Source organism: Athene noctua, chromosome 7 (assembly GCF_965140245.1).
Source record: "Athene noctua chromosome 7, bAthNoc1.hap1.1, whole genome shotgun sequence".
In the NCBI taxonomy this organism is placed as follows: Eukaryota; Metazoa; Chordata; class Aves; order Strigiformes; family Strigidae; genus Athene; species Athene noctua.
Genome location: NC_134043.1, coordinates 16,623,756 through 16,642,176, shown reverse-complemented (window position 1 = coordinate 16,642,176; position 18,421 = coordinate 16,623,756). Strand labels below are relative to the sequence as shown.

The window sequence follows — 18,421 nt, the reverse complement described above, 5'->3', positions numbered from 1 at the left end:
TGCTCTGATATTTTAACAGTAGGATAGGCAACAATGACAACAATTGTTAATTCCATATTCAATATTTATGGTCATAATTTGATGTGTAACAAAACCAGAATAGTATATAGAGTCAGCAAAAATGTCCAACTGACATAGTCTTTTCTCCTGCCACATCCAGTGCCCGGCTTCTCTAGAGGAGCATGTAGTATTCCTTCCTCAGAATATATTTCTGGTCATGTGTGGCTTAAGGGTTCTGCAAATGCAAGATGCTCTTCTGTGATTTGATGGATTTATTTTTTTTCCCTTCCACAAATTCTTCTCGTCCCTATTTCAACTTGTATAAAGTTTTACAGTATAAATGCTCTATTGTGACAAGAAGTTGTGCAACTTGATGTTTTATGAAGAAGTGTGCCCTTTGTGATTTTTTTCTTTTTTTCTTTCTTTTTTTTTTTTTTTAAATAGGCCTCTTTGGTTCCCTTTGAGCTGTGGCTTTTCTAGTCTAGAGGCCTACATTCTGTATGCAGAAGCGATTTTGTATCTTTGATCATCTTTGTACTTCTAAATCTTTTCCAATTTTACTAAATCCTTGGAAATGGAGTAGACAAAAACTTTTTTTCAGCATATCTTAATGATTTATAGCATTTAATTTGCTGCTTAGCCAAGACAGAGAGTTCAGCTGCTGCTTTATTGGAACTCTCTTATCACAATCCTTTATACTAGCCTACACTGAATTTCATCTGCTATTCCAACATCCAGTCACGTAGACTCTTAAGGGCTTTTGTAATTATTCTGTTGGCTTCATTTCTGCAAGTGATTTTGTCACCTCACTATTCATTGTTCTGTCCAGGGAATTAATGCATAATTAAACTGCATGAGTTGTAGCCCAGATTCCTGTGGAACTGTTTACCATCTACTCCCATCATATGTACTTATCTTCTAACCAATTATTTATGCATGAGGGACTTTTCCCTTTATCTTATGAATACTTTTCTCCTTTAATAATTTTAAAAAGAGGACCTACTGGATGTGTTCTAGTAATTCATGCTGTGTTGACTCGTTCACCAATTTTTCATATTTATGCATCTTTAAATTTTATTCTTTGTAATAAGTTTCTGACAATTTTCCTGGTGAACTGTAGTTTCCCAGAATTCCTCTAGAAATTATTTTTAGAACTTCAGTAATTAGGCATGCTGTAGTCCTCTGACACTCTTTTAAGCCAGGGGTTACAGACCACTTCAGCGTTGAATTCGTGATTCTTTGGAACTTTTGGCAGAATGTCTTTTCAGTTCTTGTGATTTGTTACATTTGTGGCTTTTGTTCTAGACTCTTTTATGCCCCGATGCTTTAATGTGAAGCATATCCTGGGATATGTTCCCCCATGTTTAAGTTTATAATAGCAAACTAATTAGTTTAGTAGATGCTTGTCACATTTTAAATTCTGAAATGTGTATTTTTATTTTTTAGTAGAGTATGATATCCCAATATTTGAGAAATTTGGAAAGGGGGGAACTTATCCCCGAAGATACCATATTTCATATCATCAACAAGACTACAATGATGGTAAGTGTGAATACTGCAACACTTCTACATTATTAATCTGTTTTTCTCTTGTTAAAAAGTGAAGAAGAAAATTTAGATTGTAGTATCTTAATGAACGAAAATATTGAAGATGATGAAAGCTTAACTTCTTTCCCCAAACTCACTTGCTAAACTTATAATGATTGATAGAGCTGCTGAGCAGTCTTACCAGAATTCATGACTCATATGCACGGCTATGAAAATATTTTGTTATCTTTGGCCATGCATGCGTCATCCAGTGTAAGCTTTTGACCTTTGTTACCCTTTTCTATCCAAGGTGGGTATGTCAGTTAGTTTGTCATTTCTTGTTTTGCTTTAAAAAAACCCAAACACAGTGGAGTTCCTTATTAACAGTTTCCCATAAAAGAGTAAATAAAGCTGAAGAGCAGTGATTTAAACTGGGAATTAACAATTAGCTGCTGAAATCAATTGTTGGAATGCAAGACAGCACCTGCTGATGTGGTGACAAAACTGATTTGGACAGTAATAACATTGATGTAAATTTAACACATGTTAAATTTCCCAAGGAAGGAAAGAGGAGCAGCTGAAGGATTGTCTAACTTGAGGGTGTGTTAAGCACTAGTTCAGAAGTGTTAAGAAGAAACTTTTCCAAAGACCAGATGGTTTCATTTGCAGTATGGAATGAGCACAGCAATAAATGGAATTCTGTTACAGAAATCACGGAAATACCAAATTGAAGGGCTGCAAGGAAGCTTCAGTCCAGACCCTTGCTCTAAGGCAGGATTAAGGAGGCAAAGATCTGTCACACTGACTTTTAAGTAACCTGTAAATTGACTTTAAGAGAAGAGCTACTAATTTTCTTTATGTAAAGATAGCTTATCTTGTAACTTACCTTTCTCTGTCTTCTAAATAATTTTTCTGGCAAATTAAACTAGTAACTAGTTACTCAATTTTAACACAGTGAAAAATTGGTCACTGCCTGTATATAACACTACGTCACACACACATCTTTTTTCTGTCCTTAGTTTTTTTCTTTAAAGCCTTAAGTCCTACCTCAGACACTTTCAGGCCTTTTTTTTTTTTTTTTTTTCCCTTTTCTGGCCTCTTCTCCGTTCTTGTAGTGGCCAAAACTCAATAGAGTACTCTAGCTGAGGTAGAGTACTCTATAACATAGGATATAACCCATACCTATAACACAGGATATAACTATAACTTGGTATGTAACAGTAATGTTAATACGTTTCAGAATGACACTTTTTTTCATAGCCACCATACTGACTGCTGTTCAGTCCGCAGCCTATTATAGTTCCTATATCCTTTTCTACATGACTTCTAGCCAACCAATTACTTTACACTTTGTGGTTTCTACATTTTATATCTCTTTAAGTATGTACATTGTACTTCCTTACTGAATTTCAGTTTGTTGATTTCTGAGTCATCTCCAACTTACTAATATCATTGTGAATTTTGATTTTTATCTTTAAATGGAATTCCAGCCACATTTAACTTGATGTTATCTGCAATATTTCAGTGTATTATGTTCTATCATATATACATCATCAGTTAAAATAGTATATGGAAGTGGACTGCAGGTAAGCTGCTCTGGGTGTCCACTTAAATTATCCTCCACTTTGATGAGAAATCACTGATAACTGCTCTGAATCTGTCTTGGGCATACTCTATGTAGTGAATAGGTCTATGCAACACTTCGCTAGTTACCTTAAGAGAATGTCCTGATAAAATGGGGAAATTGGATAAGCTACATGTGACAAACCAGTTATGGCTAGTTTATAACCTTATTATCTTCTGTGGTTTATAAAACTGCTTAATAATTTGTTTGCATATCTTTCTTGGAATTTAAATTGGCCAGATTAGTATATAAACCTGAGTCAACTTTTTCAAAGATTTTTTTCTCTGCCTTCTTCAGTCCCCTGGGTACAACACCTCTAGTGTAATACCTAATGAATCAGAGACTCCTTCAGCTATTTCTGAGTTCTGTAGAATGAAAATTCATCAAGCTATGCTGACCTAAAAATGTTCATCTTATCTAAATATATTAACATGAATCGTGTTAGTCATCTGGTTGTAATTAACCTTTTTGAAAATTAGTGCCTTCTTTTCATTCTAATGCTGTAAGCATATCTGAATTATGCATTGCTTGTGGGTTTGGTTTTTTTTTTTAATTTAATATATATTTTTTATGGTCTTCCTGTTGCTCCATGTGTAGGTATTTATCTACATTTAGTTCTTATTAGTTTACAGGGTGAAGATGCCAGCCTGGGCACCACTGGAATGTAAACATATCTCTCACTGCCCTGTTTATGAGAAATTTGGTATTTACACCTTAATAGAGTAATAAAAGTAGAGGCAGGGCATTTTGCTTTCTCCTCTCACAGCCCTCTAGGTTTCTGAAGCATGTTGATTACATCTCAGAACACTTCCAGAATTTGGTCCCAATTTTGGTCACTTAAATATAAGCCAGTTTTTGATTCAGTCTAATCCTTATGTACATCTGTGATGAATGTTTGTTTTCTCCTAGGTGGAAAGTTAAACCAGTAAATTTCATGATCATTACATCCTATCATACATAGGGGAAGATTTGAATTGCATTATGTGGAATTCATAAAGTATTTGCATATGCACATTGCGTAGCAGTATTTTTTGTAGTGTAAACTTCATATTCTTTGCCTATCGTTGAAGGTCGTAAAACTTTTCCGAGAGCCAGAAGGACTCAGGGGAACAGCTTCCGATCGCCAGTTAGTTTCAGTCCCACTGATCACTCACTGAGCACCAGTAGTGGAAGCAGTGTCTTTACACCAGAATATGAAGATAACCGAATGAGGAGGAGGGGAAGTGACATAGACAATCCTACCTTGTCAGTCATGGACATCAGCCCACCCAGTCGCTGTAAGTTAAGGCATTTTTTGAACTCCACTGTAAAACTGTCTAAACTTTCAAGTATATCATAAAACTGAGTGTCATCAAAATACATGCAACTGAATAATACGGTTTTATGTCTCTAATAGGAAAAAGGCAAGACTGTGCTCATTTTTTTTGCTGTTTACTATACCAACCTTCATGTGCGTTTTCACATGGAATTTGATCTGTGATAACAAAACACTGTAAAAATATTTTTGATTTGTTAAGACTCTTGAGGACCAAGAGTTATGTAGGTTGCAGTTACTATTTGTTTTTGCAGATGTTGGTCAAATTTTTTGATAAATTGTAGACTTTAACTGGTAGTGTTTTATATCTGTGCTGGCCTTTCAGGAGCAAATATACTTTATGACGACTTCAGCAGCGGGTACATTTTAATCATGCCTCATTTTTTAAAAAAAAATGTTACTAAGTTTGACATGCTTTTTCTGTTTTTCAGATTAGCTGTTGCTAGTTGTTTTATGTCTATCTACCACTTAATATTTTGTGACTAAATACAAGTAGCTCATGTTTTCCATCTTACAGGAAACTTTATTGCTTTGTAACTTATGTGGGGAGGTTTAGGACACACTGTGTCTGTTGTTGAAAAATGTAGTCGTTTAAAAAACTATTTTCTGTGTATTCCAGTTTTTCTCGATCAGCTGAATAACAAGCTCATTTGAAAACCAAAACATACTTATATTTTCAGCACCACGAGCTCCAACTAACTGGAGACTTGGTAAACTGCTGGGTCAAGGTGCATTTGGCAGAGTATATCTGTGTTACGATGCTGATACTGGAAGAGAACTGGCTGTTAAACAAGTTCAGTTTGATCCTGATAGTCCAGAAACCAGCAAGGTAAGTGATACCAGAGAGCCAGTTTGTAAAGGGCTTCTGCTGAAGTGATGTGTTCTAGACTACACTGACATTCCTTTCCTTGAGCCGGATGATGTTTTAAAACATGTTGTGTTCTCATGCCCTTCTTAGGAATCCTGTTTTGTTAGTACCTCAGAGAGTGTTTACTTACCTAATTTTAGTGTTACATCCCATTTTTTTCATTTTCAGACATATCCTTATGCAGTGAGCATACGTAACTTAATTTGGTGTAGTCTCAGACTCTAAAATTAAACAATCCATTAAGAAGTGTGCTCTGAAATAGATAATTATTTATACTTACAGGAATTAGAGCAAGTTCCATTTCTAAACAGAAAAATCTGTAGTAATTTAAGTGTTCCTGAAAATTAATTCTTGAGGATACTTTGTTTGGCTATGGAAAACAGTTTGAGATTCCTATCTTTTTTTATCTTTTAGAGGCATTTGCTTTTGGTTTTTCATTTTTAAAACTTTGGATATGAGGGTTAGCTACTGTTATTGTATTTCTCTCTGAAGAGCAAAAGTTTCATTGTCAGTTCATTGTCTCTCTAAAATTGTTCTCCTCTAAGTACGGGACACTTGAGGAGAGAAACTATTTAAAAGTAGCACCAATCTTCTATTTATTTTTTTCCAAAACCATACTTGCTGCTTTTTACAGGATGGAAAAAGAATATTAGGACTGCGTTCTGCACTGTGGGGAGCAAGGCCGGGGAAACAATGGGTGTAAGCATGATTGCAGAATTGAGTGGCTACCAGTTGTAGTTGCTGCTACTAGTGATGTAGGATCAAGGAAAAAAGCCAAGAATCATTTGTGCTGTAGATTTCTAGTGTAGTTGTTGCTACTTCTTTAAAATGTAACAGAACTGATTATGCTTTGGAAATGTTAAATATAAAATACTCTCTGCTGTAAATATAAAATTAGTCTCTCTTGTAGCAAGTTTTGTGACCTCACTTGCCATAGCATTTTGTCATGTGTGCCTCTTGATGTGAAAAAAAAATCGGTTTTCCTTCTAACCTCAGAAGTGCAAGGGTATCAGTAATAGTCTATGGTAGATAAAAAGTAAGTTTTGATGAAAGACTTCTAGGTGAAATTTGGAATCCAGTCAAGTTTGACTTTGTGGGTTAGTATTTTTCTAGCATCTTACTGTACAGTCTATTTCAAAATATCTTCCTGTTTGCAAAATTTTTAGTATTTTAGATAGCTCTAGAGAAAGCACCGTATGTGTTAATGTTTTTCTTTGTTGTATTTCATTATTACAATAATAAGTGATCCTCAAGGGCATTTTTAAAGTATAGTCTGTCATCCTGAAAAGTTAAGAATTAATGCTAATTATTCCACTAGAAAGATTTATTTATTTTTTCCCCAATTGGAGGCAGGTGATATGCTGCATAATGATCACTGACTTCATACACAGTGATCTCTGCTGTGCTCTGAAACAAACATAACTTCAAAATGAGAGAAACAATGAAATAATAGCAAAATGGTCCCAAAGTCAATTTATAGAAAAACCATAGGGTTTTTTTACTTCCCTCAATCTAATGGTGATATTTTCTTGTTATAAAATATGTAAACTTTACAGAAGCTACAAGAGTATTTTGTTACTTAGTTTGCATAACCCTTTAACCTTTAAAAAAGCTTTAAAAAGATTTTTAAGCTTTCAAAAAATCCAAATCTGAAACATTATTATTACCACATCAAGCATGGTAAATCTTGCCTGTTTTTTCCTTTAGGAAGTAAATGCACTTGAATGTGAGATTCAGTTGCTGAAAAACCTGCTGCATGAAAGAATTGTTCAGTATTACGGCTTCTTGAGAGATCCACCAGAAAGAACACTCTCTATATTCATGGAATATATGCCTGGGGTAAGCAAGAAGGCCAGTTCACTTCAACCATCATTTCTACACAATGTGTGACAAGCACTCACATAGACACCTTCTGCAGAAGTGCACACAGATATCAAGGAAATGTCCAAGTTAAAAACAGTATCCAAAGCCGGGTACTGACAAGTGCTTACAGCAGTCTATCTTCTCCATTATTTGTTTGGGTTTTCAGAATTCCACAGTGGTTTGTAGAAAAACTCTTTGTGTTTGATTTTGGCATAAGTAGTGCCTGGCAATGACTTTGAAAAGACAATATTATCATTAGTAAAGTCTTGAATCTTCCTGAATTTCAGTGTTTTTTTGCTGTGCTTCAGCTTGTGCTGTTTTCTAGTCACGATCTCAAGTGCTCAATTATTTCAGGAAAACAAAAAGTAGCTTGGTGCTTGTTTTTTGTGTGGCACCTAGGTATATGCCAAACTTTTCTTCTGCTGTTTTGTTAATAAATATTATAAGGTCAGAAAACTGTAGATTTTCATTTTCTCACCAAGTGGGGTCAGCAAAGCTAAATAAAATGTGCTTGTATAAAAACATAGGCTTTGTATTTCTGAATAGTTATAGCATTCTACTGAGCAGTGTGTGAGGGTGTTTGTAGTGGTGGTGGTGGGTTTTTTGTTTGTTTTTCTAGGTGAATTCTGGACCTTTTTTTTGTGGAGCTTCTTGAATTTTTCTGATATTTAGAGGATAGTGTCACAGAAGTAACCTTAGCAGTTTGTGTGACAAGGGTTACAAAAAATGGTTACAAATTCTTGGTGTAATGTTATTTTGAGTCAAGACTTGCTTACCTCTTAATTTTTACATAAAGCACCGTTCTCCAGCATGTGGTGTTTTTTTCTTGACTACCTTTTTTCTTCCCAAGTATAAACTAGCTAGGTTGAAAGGTATGTGTTTTATCACCATTTACCCATCACAAAAGCTGACAGTGGTGTTGGAATGAAAGTACTGCTGTTCTCTTTTTTTCGGCACATCACACTGCAACTAGTCAGCTGCTCATCAGTTTCAAAGTTAATAACTTAACATTTCAGTATATGATTTCTCCGTCCAGCCTTTTTCTTGTCAAAGTTTGTATTTTTCTCAGTGGAGGTAAAACTATATCTGTGCTTTTAAGTTGATCTAGAGGAGTATTGCAATTTTAAATGTGTACATTTCTGGCATAAATTTCATTGAAGTTCAACTGTAGCATTAGCCTACTTGTGATTGTAGAAGTGTTAGTGTTTTATACTTCTTGTTTGCCATAGGGTTCCATCAAAGACCAACTAAAATCATATGGAGCACTCACAGAGAATGTAACTCGTAAATATACGCGGCAGATTTTGGAAGGAGTTCACTATTTGCACAGTAATATGATTGTCCATCGAGATATTAAAGGTAATGATAGTTCTGTGCACGGTTTAGTGCTCTTTACTACGGATTATTTTCCAGTCTTTTGTGAAGCACTAAATGTAAGATTAAAATGCCAAAATGCTGACTTAAAATCAATGACGTTTCTTTCCATCATTTATTCCTGTCACTGTTGTAACTTGAGGGGGAAAAAAATAAGCGTCTTTGATGTTCTAGAAGACTTCCAACAATGTTTCCGTAGTCTCTGTCTGAAAAAAAAAAATCACGATAAATTTATCTCATTTTTATTTTAGTATTAATAGTTTTGAATATATCAAAGGATGATGTCATTACAAATAGACAGAATGTACAGAGGAAAGCATCATGACTCGAAAGGTTATTTTTACAGAGTTTTATTTCATCAGTTATATAGAGACTACCCAGGACTTCACTGGTATACAAGAAATGACTGGCAGAGGTGACTTGCCTGATCAAGTGACTCTGACTTCTTCCATTTTACTGCCAGGAAACCTGTGGAAACAGGCATGGTTACTTTTTTGCAGATAGATACTGGTGGCTTGCAAGTGCTGCATAAGCAAGTTATGAATATGTAGGAAGATGGTGATGTGCAAAATAGATGTATTGAACACAATACTGTTGTATTCCCTAAAACGTTTACAATTTTCCTGTTGCTTTGTATCAATAGCGTGTTGTTCCCAAAAGGTTGAGCTATCACAGTCAGATAAGTGTTTTGAACAAATCTCAGTTTGAGATTTTGATTTTAAGTCTCTTTTACTTTTTGTCTTCAAAGACTTTTTCAGTTGTTTGAAAACTTCTTTCCTGTTTCATTTTAGTTCTCTTGTACAGCACATTCCTTATTTTGTCAGGAAGGCTTTACAAAGTGAACAGCACTTCCTGGAAAAGACCTAGGATGCAAACCTGTTTGTACAATTCATTATTTTCTACAATAGAACAGTAGGAATGAGCAGAGAGAGTAAAATCTCTGGCTTGAAATACTGGGCTGATCTTGCATTGTATCACTGAGTCCAAACAGAATTCTGTTACCGTTTTCCACCCCAAAATGTTAACGGGCCTTTCATGAATGTAACACTGTGTTCCCTTCCTTCCAGGAGCAAATATTTTGCGAGATTCAGCAGGCAACGTGAAGCTCGGTGACTTTGGTGCCAGCAAACGACTGCAGACTATCTGTCTCTCTGGTACAGGAATGAAGTCTGTCACAGGAACTCCATACTGGATGAGTCCAGAAGTTATTAGTGGAGAAGGGTATGGCAGAAAAGCAGACATCTGGTATGTTAAAAAAAATCTTCATTTCAGAATGGGCTCTGTTTCAACAGAGAGTGTAGGTGTTCGTTATCTGAAGTTGGAGTGTTTCATTCTGGGGCTTATGATGAAGAAGGTGGCACGTGTGAGCACTGGCAGTTGTATTTGGACTGAAACTTGGGGATTTTTCATATGGCAGTTCCACAGACCATTGATTTAGGGATCTTAAGGGAATCCTTTGAACCAAACTTGTGTGAAGTTAAGATTACCAGACTCTTCGTAAATCCTGGAGAGGTACTGGGTGAAAGCAACATGTGAAGCTTTGAAGCATCAGTTAAGTCAATGTCCTGAAATGAAATTTTATCACTGAAATACCTTTTGATGCAAGGCAGAAAATAAAATGCTGTCATTTAAAGATGAGCACATAAGAATTAATTAACCAGATTTAAATGGGAATTATCAAAAAATAATTTGGTTTATTTAATATTTGAGAATTAAGGGGGAAAGGTAATTTTCAAAAATGAATGTTTGTGATACATTGTGTAATATCATATAGCCTAACATAGCTGCAGCCCAGTGAACAGATGGTTTTACCAGTTAGACTCCTTGCACTGCAGGTGATCTCTGAACACACAAAATAATGGGTAGGCAACAGTAGATATGCAGGAGTAGTAACACTTTGTGTATTTAAAAAGGAACTATATTATATCCAACCAATGACCGTGCTTTTAATGTCAGAGAAATTACTTTAGCCTACTTCAGATCACTTAGTAATTATTCTGCTATACTGGAATAATGGAACAACCTTACAGATTTCAGGCAGTTAACTTGTTCAGTTTTTAAGTATTTATACCAAAGATGATAAATGTTTTTTTGATGGGGAAAATTCTGGTTAAAACTAAGAAAAAGTACTGAAGCTGGACATGTCATTCATTATTGTGTAAAGAAACGCACCTCTGTCTAACCATAAAACTTCTTGCAGGCATCTTGAGAAAACATGAAACTCTTGAAAATTAGAAAATTATTTCAGCCTGTTCATTTTGCGGTATCATTCACCTGTTACTGGAAGAAGGCTGATCTTGCAGGACATAGGGAACAAAGTTTTTGTAGCCATATGCCTACCCTTCTGCCCTCCTAAATCATTCAAACTTAAGCTTTGTATACGAAGATTGTTTAGGATCTTAAAATTTTGTTTGACAATCTAAGTATATTTTTAGTGTCCTTAACTAAAAGAGGAAGATACCACTGCAGAACTTTTTAACTTCCATGTCGTGTTTGTGCATTATTCATTGGTGGTAACGTGCATTTCTGATGAGCCAGCAAAATACACAGTATAGACTAACTTAAAGCATTTCTCTTGCTTTGCATTTCTGTTAGGCCTTAATGAACGAGAAAGCTTTTGAGTGCATTCAAATCCTGCAGATATCTGAAGAGCTTGGGGACAAGGGTTGTTCAGTGCTCGTGGCCTGTATCAGCCTGCTGAACACTGAACAGCAGCAGTGCCTTAATGCAGCTGGTATCACCTAGAGAAATACCTAATTGTTCCTTCACTGAGGTAGTCACTTTTGGCCCAGTGAAGTAATAAAGTGAAGGTGTAGATAGTGATTTATGTAACTTCAAGATAAAGTGTATAGCTGTACATGCGATTTTTGTGCTGTCGAAGTTGCTCTCTAGTTAAGTAGATGCTATTTGTTTGTGGTATTTTAGTAGCTCTCTGCTATTTCTTGTTTTCCTGGAAGGGCATGACTCTGTTGTAACCTGCTGTTTCACTTCTGCCTCTGTTTCAGGAGCGTAGGTTGTACAGTGGTAGAAATGCTCACGGAGAAGCCCCCGTGGGCAGAGTTCGAAGCAATGGCTGCCATCTTTAAAATTGCCACTCAGCCAACCAACCCCCAGCTACCACCTCATGTCTCTGACCATGCTCGGGATTTCTTGAAACGGATTTTTATCGAGGCCAAGCTGCGACCATTTGCAGATGAACTGCTAAGACACACGTTTGCACACTATCACTAACAGCCTGCCTCAACTCAGCTTGCATCTACTGCATTTATTTTCTATTTGACTGCACTTTTATTTTTATTTTTTACAAAAAAAGGAGAAAAAGACAAGAGAGAGAATATTCTCTTGAATCTTTGTTTCACTTAGATTGTAAACAATCTAAATTTTGTATCTAAAATGAGAATCTTCTCTCCCCCACTCCCACCAGGACTAGAACTTTTTGTTTCTATAATGTACTGATGTGGTTCCTGTAGATAAAGCACTTTAGTACATATTTGTTCCGTATTTAACGTGGAAAAAAAAAGACAAATGCTTGGACAGTCAGGAACTGTGTGACTTTTTCTGACACCGCTGACTGACTCAGGGTGCAAGGAAAAACAGACATGCAGCTAAAGGACAAGAAGGTTACTTCTCTGTGATTCTTTATTTTGTAGGTACTTGTGGCAGAGAGTTCTAAGTTCTTACTATATTTTAGCATTTTAATCAGTTTCTGGATTTTACGGTTTAAGCTGGAACACACAATTCTGAGAGTTAATGATAAAGCTGGAAGAACTTGGAACTCTTTGTACAGCAGCGTGTCTAACCGGTACTTCTATGTGACCAAAAGAAAACAACAAAAAAAGAATTCGAAACTGATGTACTAGTTAGAGATTTTGGTGTAGAGCTATTGTATTATCTTAATAGGAAAACAATTACAGGTAAACAGATTATGGACCCACACTCCTAGGAATACTATACTGCAAGGGCAAAATTTCTGTAATAGACAAGGGTCAGCTGTTGGATGTAAATAGTTGGGAGAATGCCTCCTGCTGTATCTGCCAAAGAGAACCTCTGTTGCATAAGCTTGGAGGGAGATGGTTATCTTAGATTTAAAAAAAATAGTGATGTTGAGAGTCAATTCTCCTCCACAATCCCATGAATGGTTGGGGGGGGAGAAGGGAAGTGACTAATCCTTGTGCAGTATATGAGTTACTTAATTCGGAATGAGCTATAAGAAATGGTGTTTTCAAAGCTGTCGAGAGGCGCTAGGATGGAATGTATGTCAACATCAAGTGCCTGAATAATATAAAATACTTCCCATTATGCATTAAAAAATCTGTTTTAGTAACACAGTTCGGTCATCTAGGATGTGTTGAAAATTCTCAAAATAAAGTTAAACATCTTTTAACACCAGGAATAAGTCACTGAGAAAGATAAAACTCCAGTTACATTTTTAATAAGGTAGCAGTGATAAATCCGCATGAAGGAGGAGGCACAGGACAAAAGATTGTATGAGGTATAGGCCAAAAGTGCAGAGACCCAGCAATTAAATAACATGAGAATGATTACTCCAGCCTGATAATTCAGAGGATTGGCGTTTGTCAGATTTCCAACTGTTATAAAATGTACATTAATCACTTTTTCTATTTCTGAAAGAGTATAATAAAAATGCAAAAGTAAAACTCTGAAATACTGCTTCTCAACTGAGAAGTCCAGGTACTGATCAGGTGTAGTGAATAACTGACTCCTCATAACAGAGAAGTCAAACTCTCATATTTTTGTAGAAGAACACAACATAAATTATTTAAAAGGACATTTGGAAATAAACTATTGGACTGCAGAACTGAAGTAACGTATACTGTTTTGGATGATTCATTGCTTGCTTTTGTTCTTTTGTAAAGTCAGAGTGGGCTGGTACTATGAACCTTGTCCACTCTGACAAGGCTCTACCTCTTTTGCATCTTTAGAGGACTATCAGAATTATGAAGCGCATGGAGATAGACCAATAAGTTTACCCATTCCCACATGAGATTTCTGAATTTATTATGCTTTCAAATTTTATACCAGAGCTTAAGCAGGAGTATGGATCTATCTTAATCACTTTACCTGTAGCGAAGTAAGAATTATTTTTATTTTGATTTGTTTTGGTTTTTAGCAGTCTCTCCTGAGACAGAGTGGTGGCTTCTTTGGTTTTTGTGAGGATTTTACCCAGCTTATAATTTTCTTAGTCAGGGTATGCAACTGTGGACAGTTTTCTGAGCATGGGAAGAACTAGTCGGACGAGGGACATTTAGAAGGCTGAAAGGAAAGTCAACTTGTTTCTGTGTCACTAGATAAAAGCTATGAAAGCAGCCTTTAAGAAGAATTGGTGTGTACTCTGCTGTAAGAGACCTTTGCTTTATAAGCAAAATTTAGTGACAGCAGGGATGGGAAGTTTAATGTAGAACCTAATATTTTATGTAGGTAATTTAAAGATCATATAATTGAAATGATTGATTTCAAACACATAAAGAAGGTACTAAAACCAAGGTGATAATATATATAAAAATCAGTAGTGGACAGTGATATATGAAAAGGTAAGGAAATTTCATATTACCAAAAAAGGACATTAAAGGGAAAATGTAACCAGGTTTATCTGTAGCGTTTGTGACATTTAAATATACTATCCTAAACAGAAACAGCACTCTCTGAAGCTTGAAAATTTTCAGAATCTAGTTTTTGTATGTGTCCTTTTTGTGAGACAGTGCTGGCTCATGTATATTGCAATATCACTTCCTCATTGTGATTTTTAATTACTGAATAATTTTCTGCTTTTATGCCTTTTCTAAAAATGGCATTCAGTCATGACAACAGTAAGCATTTTGGAGCCAGGAAAAAAAAAAAAAAGAATTTGCAGAATGCTTTTTCCTTAATTTCCTTGACATACTAGAAGGCTGCCAGCATAAGGATGGTGCTTCTTAAATGAAGAGGACATTTGCCAGTGGTTTTAGTAAAATTTTATGAATTTAACCCAGATCGGTCTTGAGCTGTTTTGGTTTTTTTTTTTTACCCTATGGAGAATTTGTCTACTGACTTAAGCAACTTATAGTAAATTACGTAATTATTAATGTAAATTTTTGAGCTAGAAATAATTCTGAATCTAAATCGGACTTCTACCAAAAGATTAGCTAATATTTATCCCCTACTGGGGTAGTGTAGTAAAAGAAGCTGCATTATATGACGTAGTAGGTCTGTATACAATGTCTGTAAAACACGTTGACTACTAGCGTGATGCTGAACAAACCCTAGTTCTAGAATTTGAGAGGGTGCATGGAATTGCATGCTTAAAACTCCATTGGAGGAGGGTGACAGAGCGAAGATCCTTGCTCACAACTTCTAATATTTTACGAACAAAGATACCAGCATTTCAGAATCATAAATTGCTCTTAACTGGTCAATCCAATTACTAGAAAATGTCAATGGAAACAATACTGTTTTGGTTTTCTCTAAATGCCACGATGAAGCTGTGCTCTTGAAAAATAAGGGTTGAAGTTCACAGTGAGTGCGTATTTTCAAAGGACTTACTAATGAATTTTATTATTCTGTTTGTTGCACGTATTAACTAACAAAAGTCAAACTACTTCTGTAGTTTGAGTGGTGTAACTAACAGTCCTGCTAGAGTGCGACTGAAAGTTTCAGTTGTTAGATCACGTTGTTTATTTTTAGTTTGGGTGATAGAAATATCCATGCAAGAATTAAAGGTATGGATCTAATAACTGCAAAGTTTAAATATAGTCTTAAAATTTTAATTTGATTTGCAATTTGTAGCTAAACCGTCCTTTCAGTATTAAAAAAATCAGAGGTTGTTTTTTTTAGCTAGTGCCTTTTATCTGTATGCCTTAATTTTGTTCATAATTGAACACCATATTGAAATATGTCACACAGTTCCATGTCACCAAAAGAGTCTTAGAGTGTGGGTTTTTTCATAGTGCCCAAACCAGAATTCACCTAACTGCACTGAAAAGTGTACATTGGTCATAAACTGCTGCAGACATTTAAAAAGTGGGGTTTAGAGCACTTCCAGAAGGCTTCCTGTGCTAATAAGGTTTTGTATTTGCATTTTGGAGATCACACACTGATGTGCATACCAGGAAAAGGACTTTTCTGCCCTCACAGAAATACTATTAGAGTTGAGATTTAGCTTCCTAGCTCTGGGTGCTAGACTCTGGGTTTACTGTAGAGACTGCAGCAGAGTTCTTAATGGACTTGAAATTGTAGTTGGTACATATGTAAATGTGGTACTGTATTAAAAGCTGTTTAATTCCAGTACACAGGAATATGATGTGTTTAAGCAAATCCAATAGATTTCTCAGTGAATCATGCCCATTAAATTCTTTCCTGTGCCTTTTGGATAATCCTAATCCTGCCGTTGTCTTGACTGAAAAGCCTTGTAGCACCTGTAGGTACAGCACAGTACAGCAAGCCATTCTTTTGGAAAACACGGAGCAATGTCTAACTGGCTTCAGAGACTTGAGCAAATTGGTCAGATCTACTGTTATTTATAACCAATTTCTTACTTTTTTTAATCTTGAAAGTCTTTGTCACGCATATAGAAAAGCATTATTTGTGTGCTTGAATGTAAGTCCCTATGGTGTTTCTGGAAAAGCAAAAGTATTACCAACCAGTATCGTTTTTTCTTGCTGGTAACTTACTGTCTTGCATTAATGACAAGTCTGCAGTGTAAAATCACATACACTTACCAAAGTTTTTCTATCCCCATATACATATAGCCAAAAGTGATGTTTCATGGATTAGTACTGTTACTTATAGATATCTATATCTCCATCAGTAAGCTATTGCTAACTGAGTAAAGCAGGTACTAGTAAAAAGTGCTAGACACTGCCCATATTTAAGAGATTTGGGTATTTATATATTTGCTGTTCTGATGTTCAAAATTCATGCCACCATTAAAATGAAGAGTTTGCTTTTCAAAACTCTAACACTCTTATTGTTGTCATTCTAAAATGAATGCATAGGCTTGGTGACTAAACCTGGTGACTTTTATAGCCAGGTTTGAGCTTTGGGACATTTAAGGAATGCCATGAAGATAAGCAGATTTATGATCTGAACTGCTCTGTGCACCATAGTGAGAACACCTCAAAGCTGAGTCCACTTGATGTGGCAGCCAAATGTCACCCACAGTTACGGGGGTGTCGATGCTGCCTTCAGGAGGAGCCACAAACACACACCAAAGGGAGCGGTCAGAATTCCTACCAACCCGGGGTTTCTGCGTCAAAATCCTTGATGAGAAACAAAGGAGCTCCTTTCTCTTTTTATTTACCGCTCTTGGCCTGCACGGTTTGTTGTTCTTTCTAGCTGGCGTAACTTAAATAGTGCATAGGTGGTGGCCACTGATACCTCCTGAATAAGGTGCAAGTTCATGTACAGCTTTATACCCTGTCACTTGAACCCAGGATGCTGCAGCTACCCACTTGCTGGAGCAACCCTTGGGTTTTCTCTAGCAATACATATACATATTTGAGGGTTAGAAGAGATGGAGGAGATGAGGTTTTTTACGTTTCAAAGCACTGATGCTAGCAGTCACGCTTTGGCAAAGTCTTAGTTTTCATAAATTTATGTTAAAAGAGGAACTGGATTAAAGCACATTAAAATTGTATCTCGTGGTTCGGCCCTTACACTGAGTCCACTGATGAGGATTGGAAGTCAGGGTCTGTTGTGGAGAGATAAGGAAAAGGATACTCGAACTCCAGAGTGGATATTCATGGGAAATATTTCAGACGTTTGTCATGTCTTTTACCCCAAAACTACATGATCCTTTTCCCCAGAGGTTATATAACGTGGATTTAAAAACAAGGATTGTATTTTCTTTACTGAACAGGAGTTATATGGTCAGTTCCCTAGTATTTCTCGTTAATACCAGTAAAAAAAGGGTGTCATCCTAAAATTGGAGCGGTTTATTAAAGCATAGTGTCTGTCATCTCAGACCTCGCAGGAGTCGTATAATGGAGTATCACTGTAAATACATGGAGGAGACTTAGATGAATTGGAATGTAGGCTTTTAGTTTTCATGAAGCTATGAATAAAAATTTGTAAATTTACTCAATCTAATGTACATTTTTATGTAGCCATTAAATTCTCTATTTAATCTATCAGTTTCTCACTGTAAATGTTTTTACTCTCAGTTGAATGCTGGGCACAGTTTGTAATGTATGTACACAAAGGTGTTTTTTTCTATCAACGTTGACTTTTTTGCACATTTTTGGAAATATTTAATTTGTACACTGATTTAATACTCTGACCAATTGTTGATGGGTGTATGAGAATCACGTGTGTGTGCAATGTACTACTGTCTGGATGTATGGGGTTTTTTATTACTTTTGAGATGTTGCTACCAGTAACTGCACTGCTGTTGCTGCTTTACATGGAATATCTTGTGTATAAAACAAAAAAAGATAAAAACAATTAAAAAATTAGCCTATGGTTATCTTGGTTGAGGAACTCAGGAGTTGAGCATTGCTTACTAGTTCCGTTTGTCTAACAACCTTCCAAACTTAAACAACCCCCTTGTAATTCTGTGTATGCATTGAATGTGTGTGTGTATATATATCTCCCAGTAATCTTATTCCACAATTTCATTTCTACATTTTTATGAACTTGTTTTTTAAGGGTACTATGTTTAGTTAGAATAATTAAATATATAAAAGCTTTGAGAGATGATTTACTAGATGAATATATTTTCAGCTGGCTGATGTTCAAAATATTTTTTTAATTTTTGTTTTTAACCATTCGAAATGTATTTGTATTTCCAAAATCAGACACGAATTGTACTTAGAAATATATTAAAACACTCTGTAGGGGCAACAGTGTGATTTCT

The 18,421-nt window shown here is 35.8% G+C and overlaps 1 protein-coding gene across 3 annotated transcripts in view; it reads left to right on the top strand.

Annotated features, from left to right (window-relative positions):
* The window catches only part of MAP3K2 (mitogen-activated protein kinase kinase kinase 2), a 56,364-nt gene extending 37,956 nt beyond the window's left edge, over positions 1 to 18,408 (top strand). For 2 of the 3 annotated variants that reach the window (XM_074910316.1, XM_074910318.1), the window contains 8 exons: positions 1,447 to 1,542; positions 4,222 to 4,428; positions 5,147 to 5,295; positions 5,969 to 6,031; positions 7,042 to 7,173; positions 8,427 to 8,556; positions 9,639 to 9,816; positions 11,577 to 18,408. In XM_074910316.1, coding sequence (XP_074766417.1) covers positions 1,447 to 1,542; positions 4,222 to 4,428; positions 5,147 to 5,295; positions 5,969 to 6,031; positions 7,042 to 7,173; positions 8,427 to 8,556; positions 9,639 to 9,816; positions 11,577 to 11,802 — 1,181 coding nt within the window. In that variant the 3' untranslated portion in view covers positions 11,803 to 18,408. The remainder of the gene's footprint in view (positions 1 to 1,446; positions 1,543 to 4,221; positions 4,429 to 5,146; positions 5,296 to 5,968; positions 6,032 to 7,041; positions 7,174 to 8,426; positions 8,557 to 9,638; positions 9,817 to 11,576) is intronic. The other variant, XM_074910317.1, reaches the window with a different exon arrangement.
* The last annotated feature ends 13 nt before the right edge of the window (positions 18,409 to 18,421 follow it).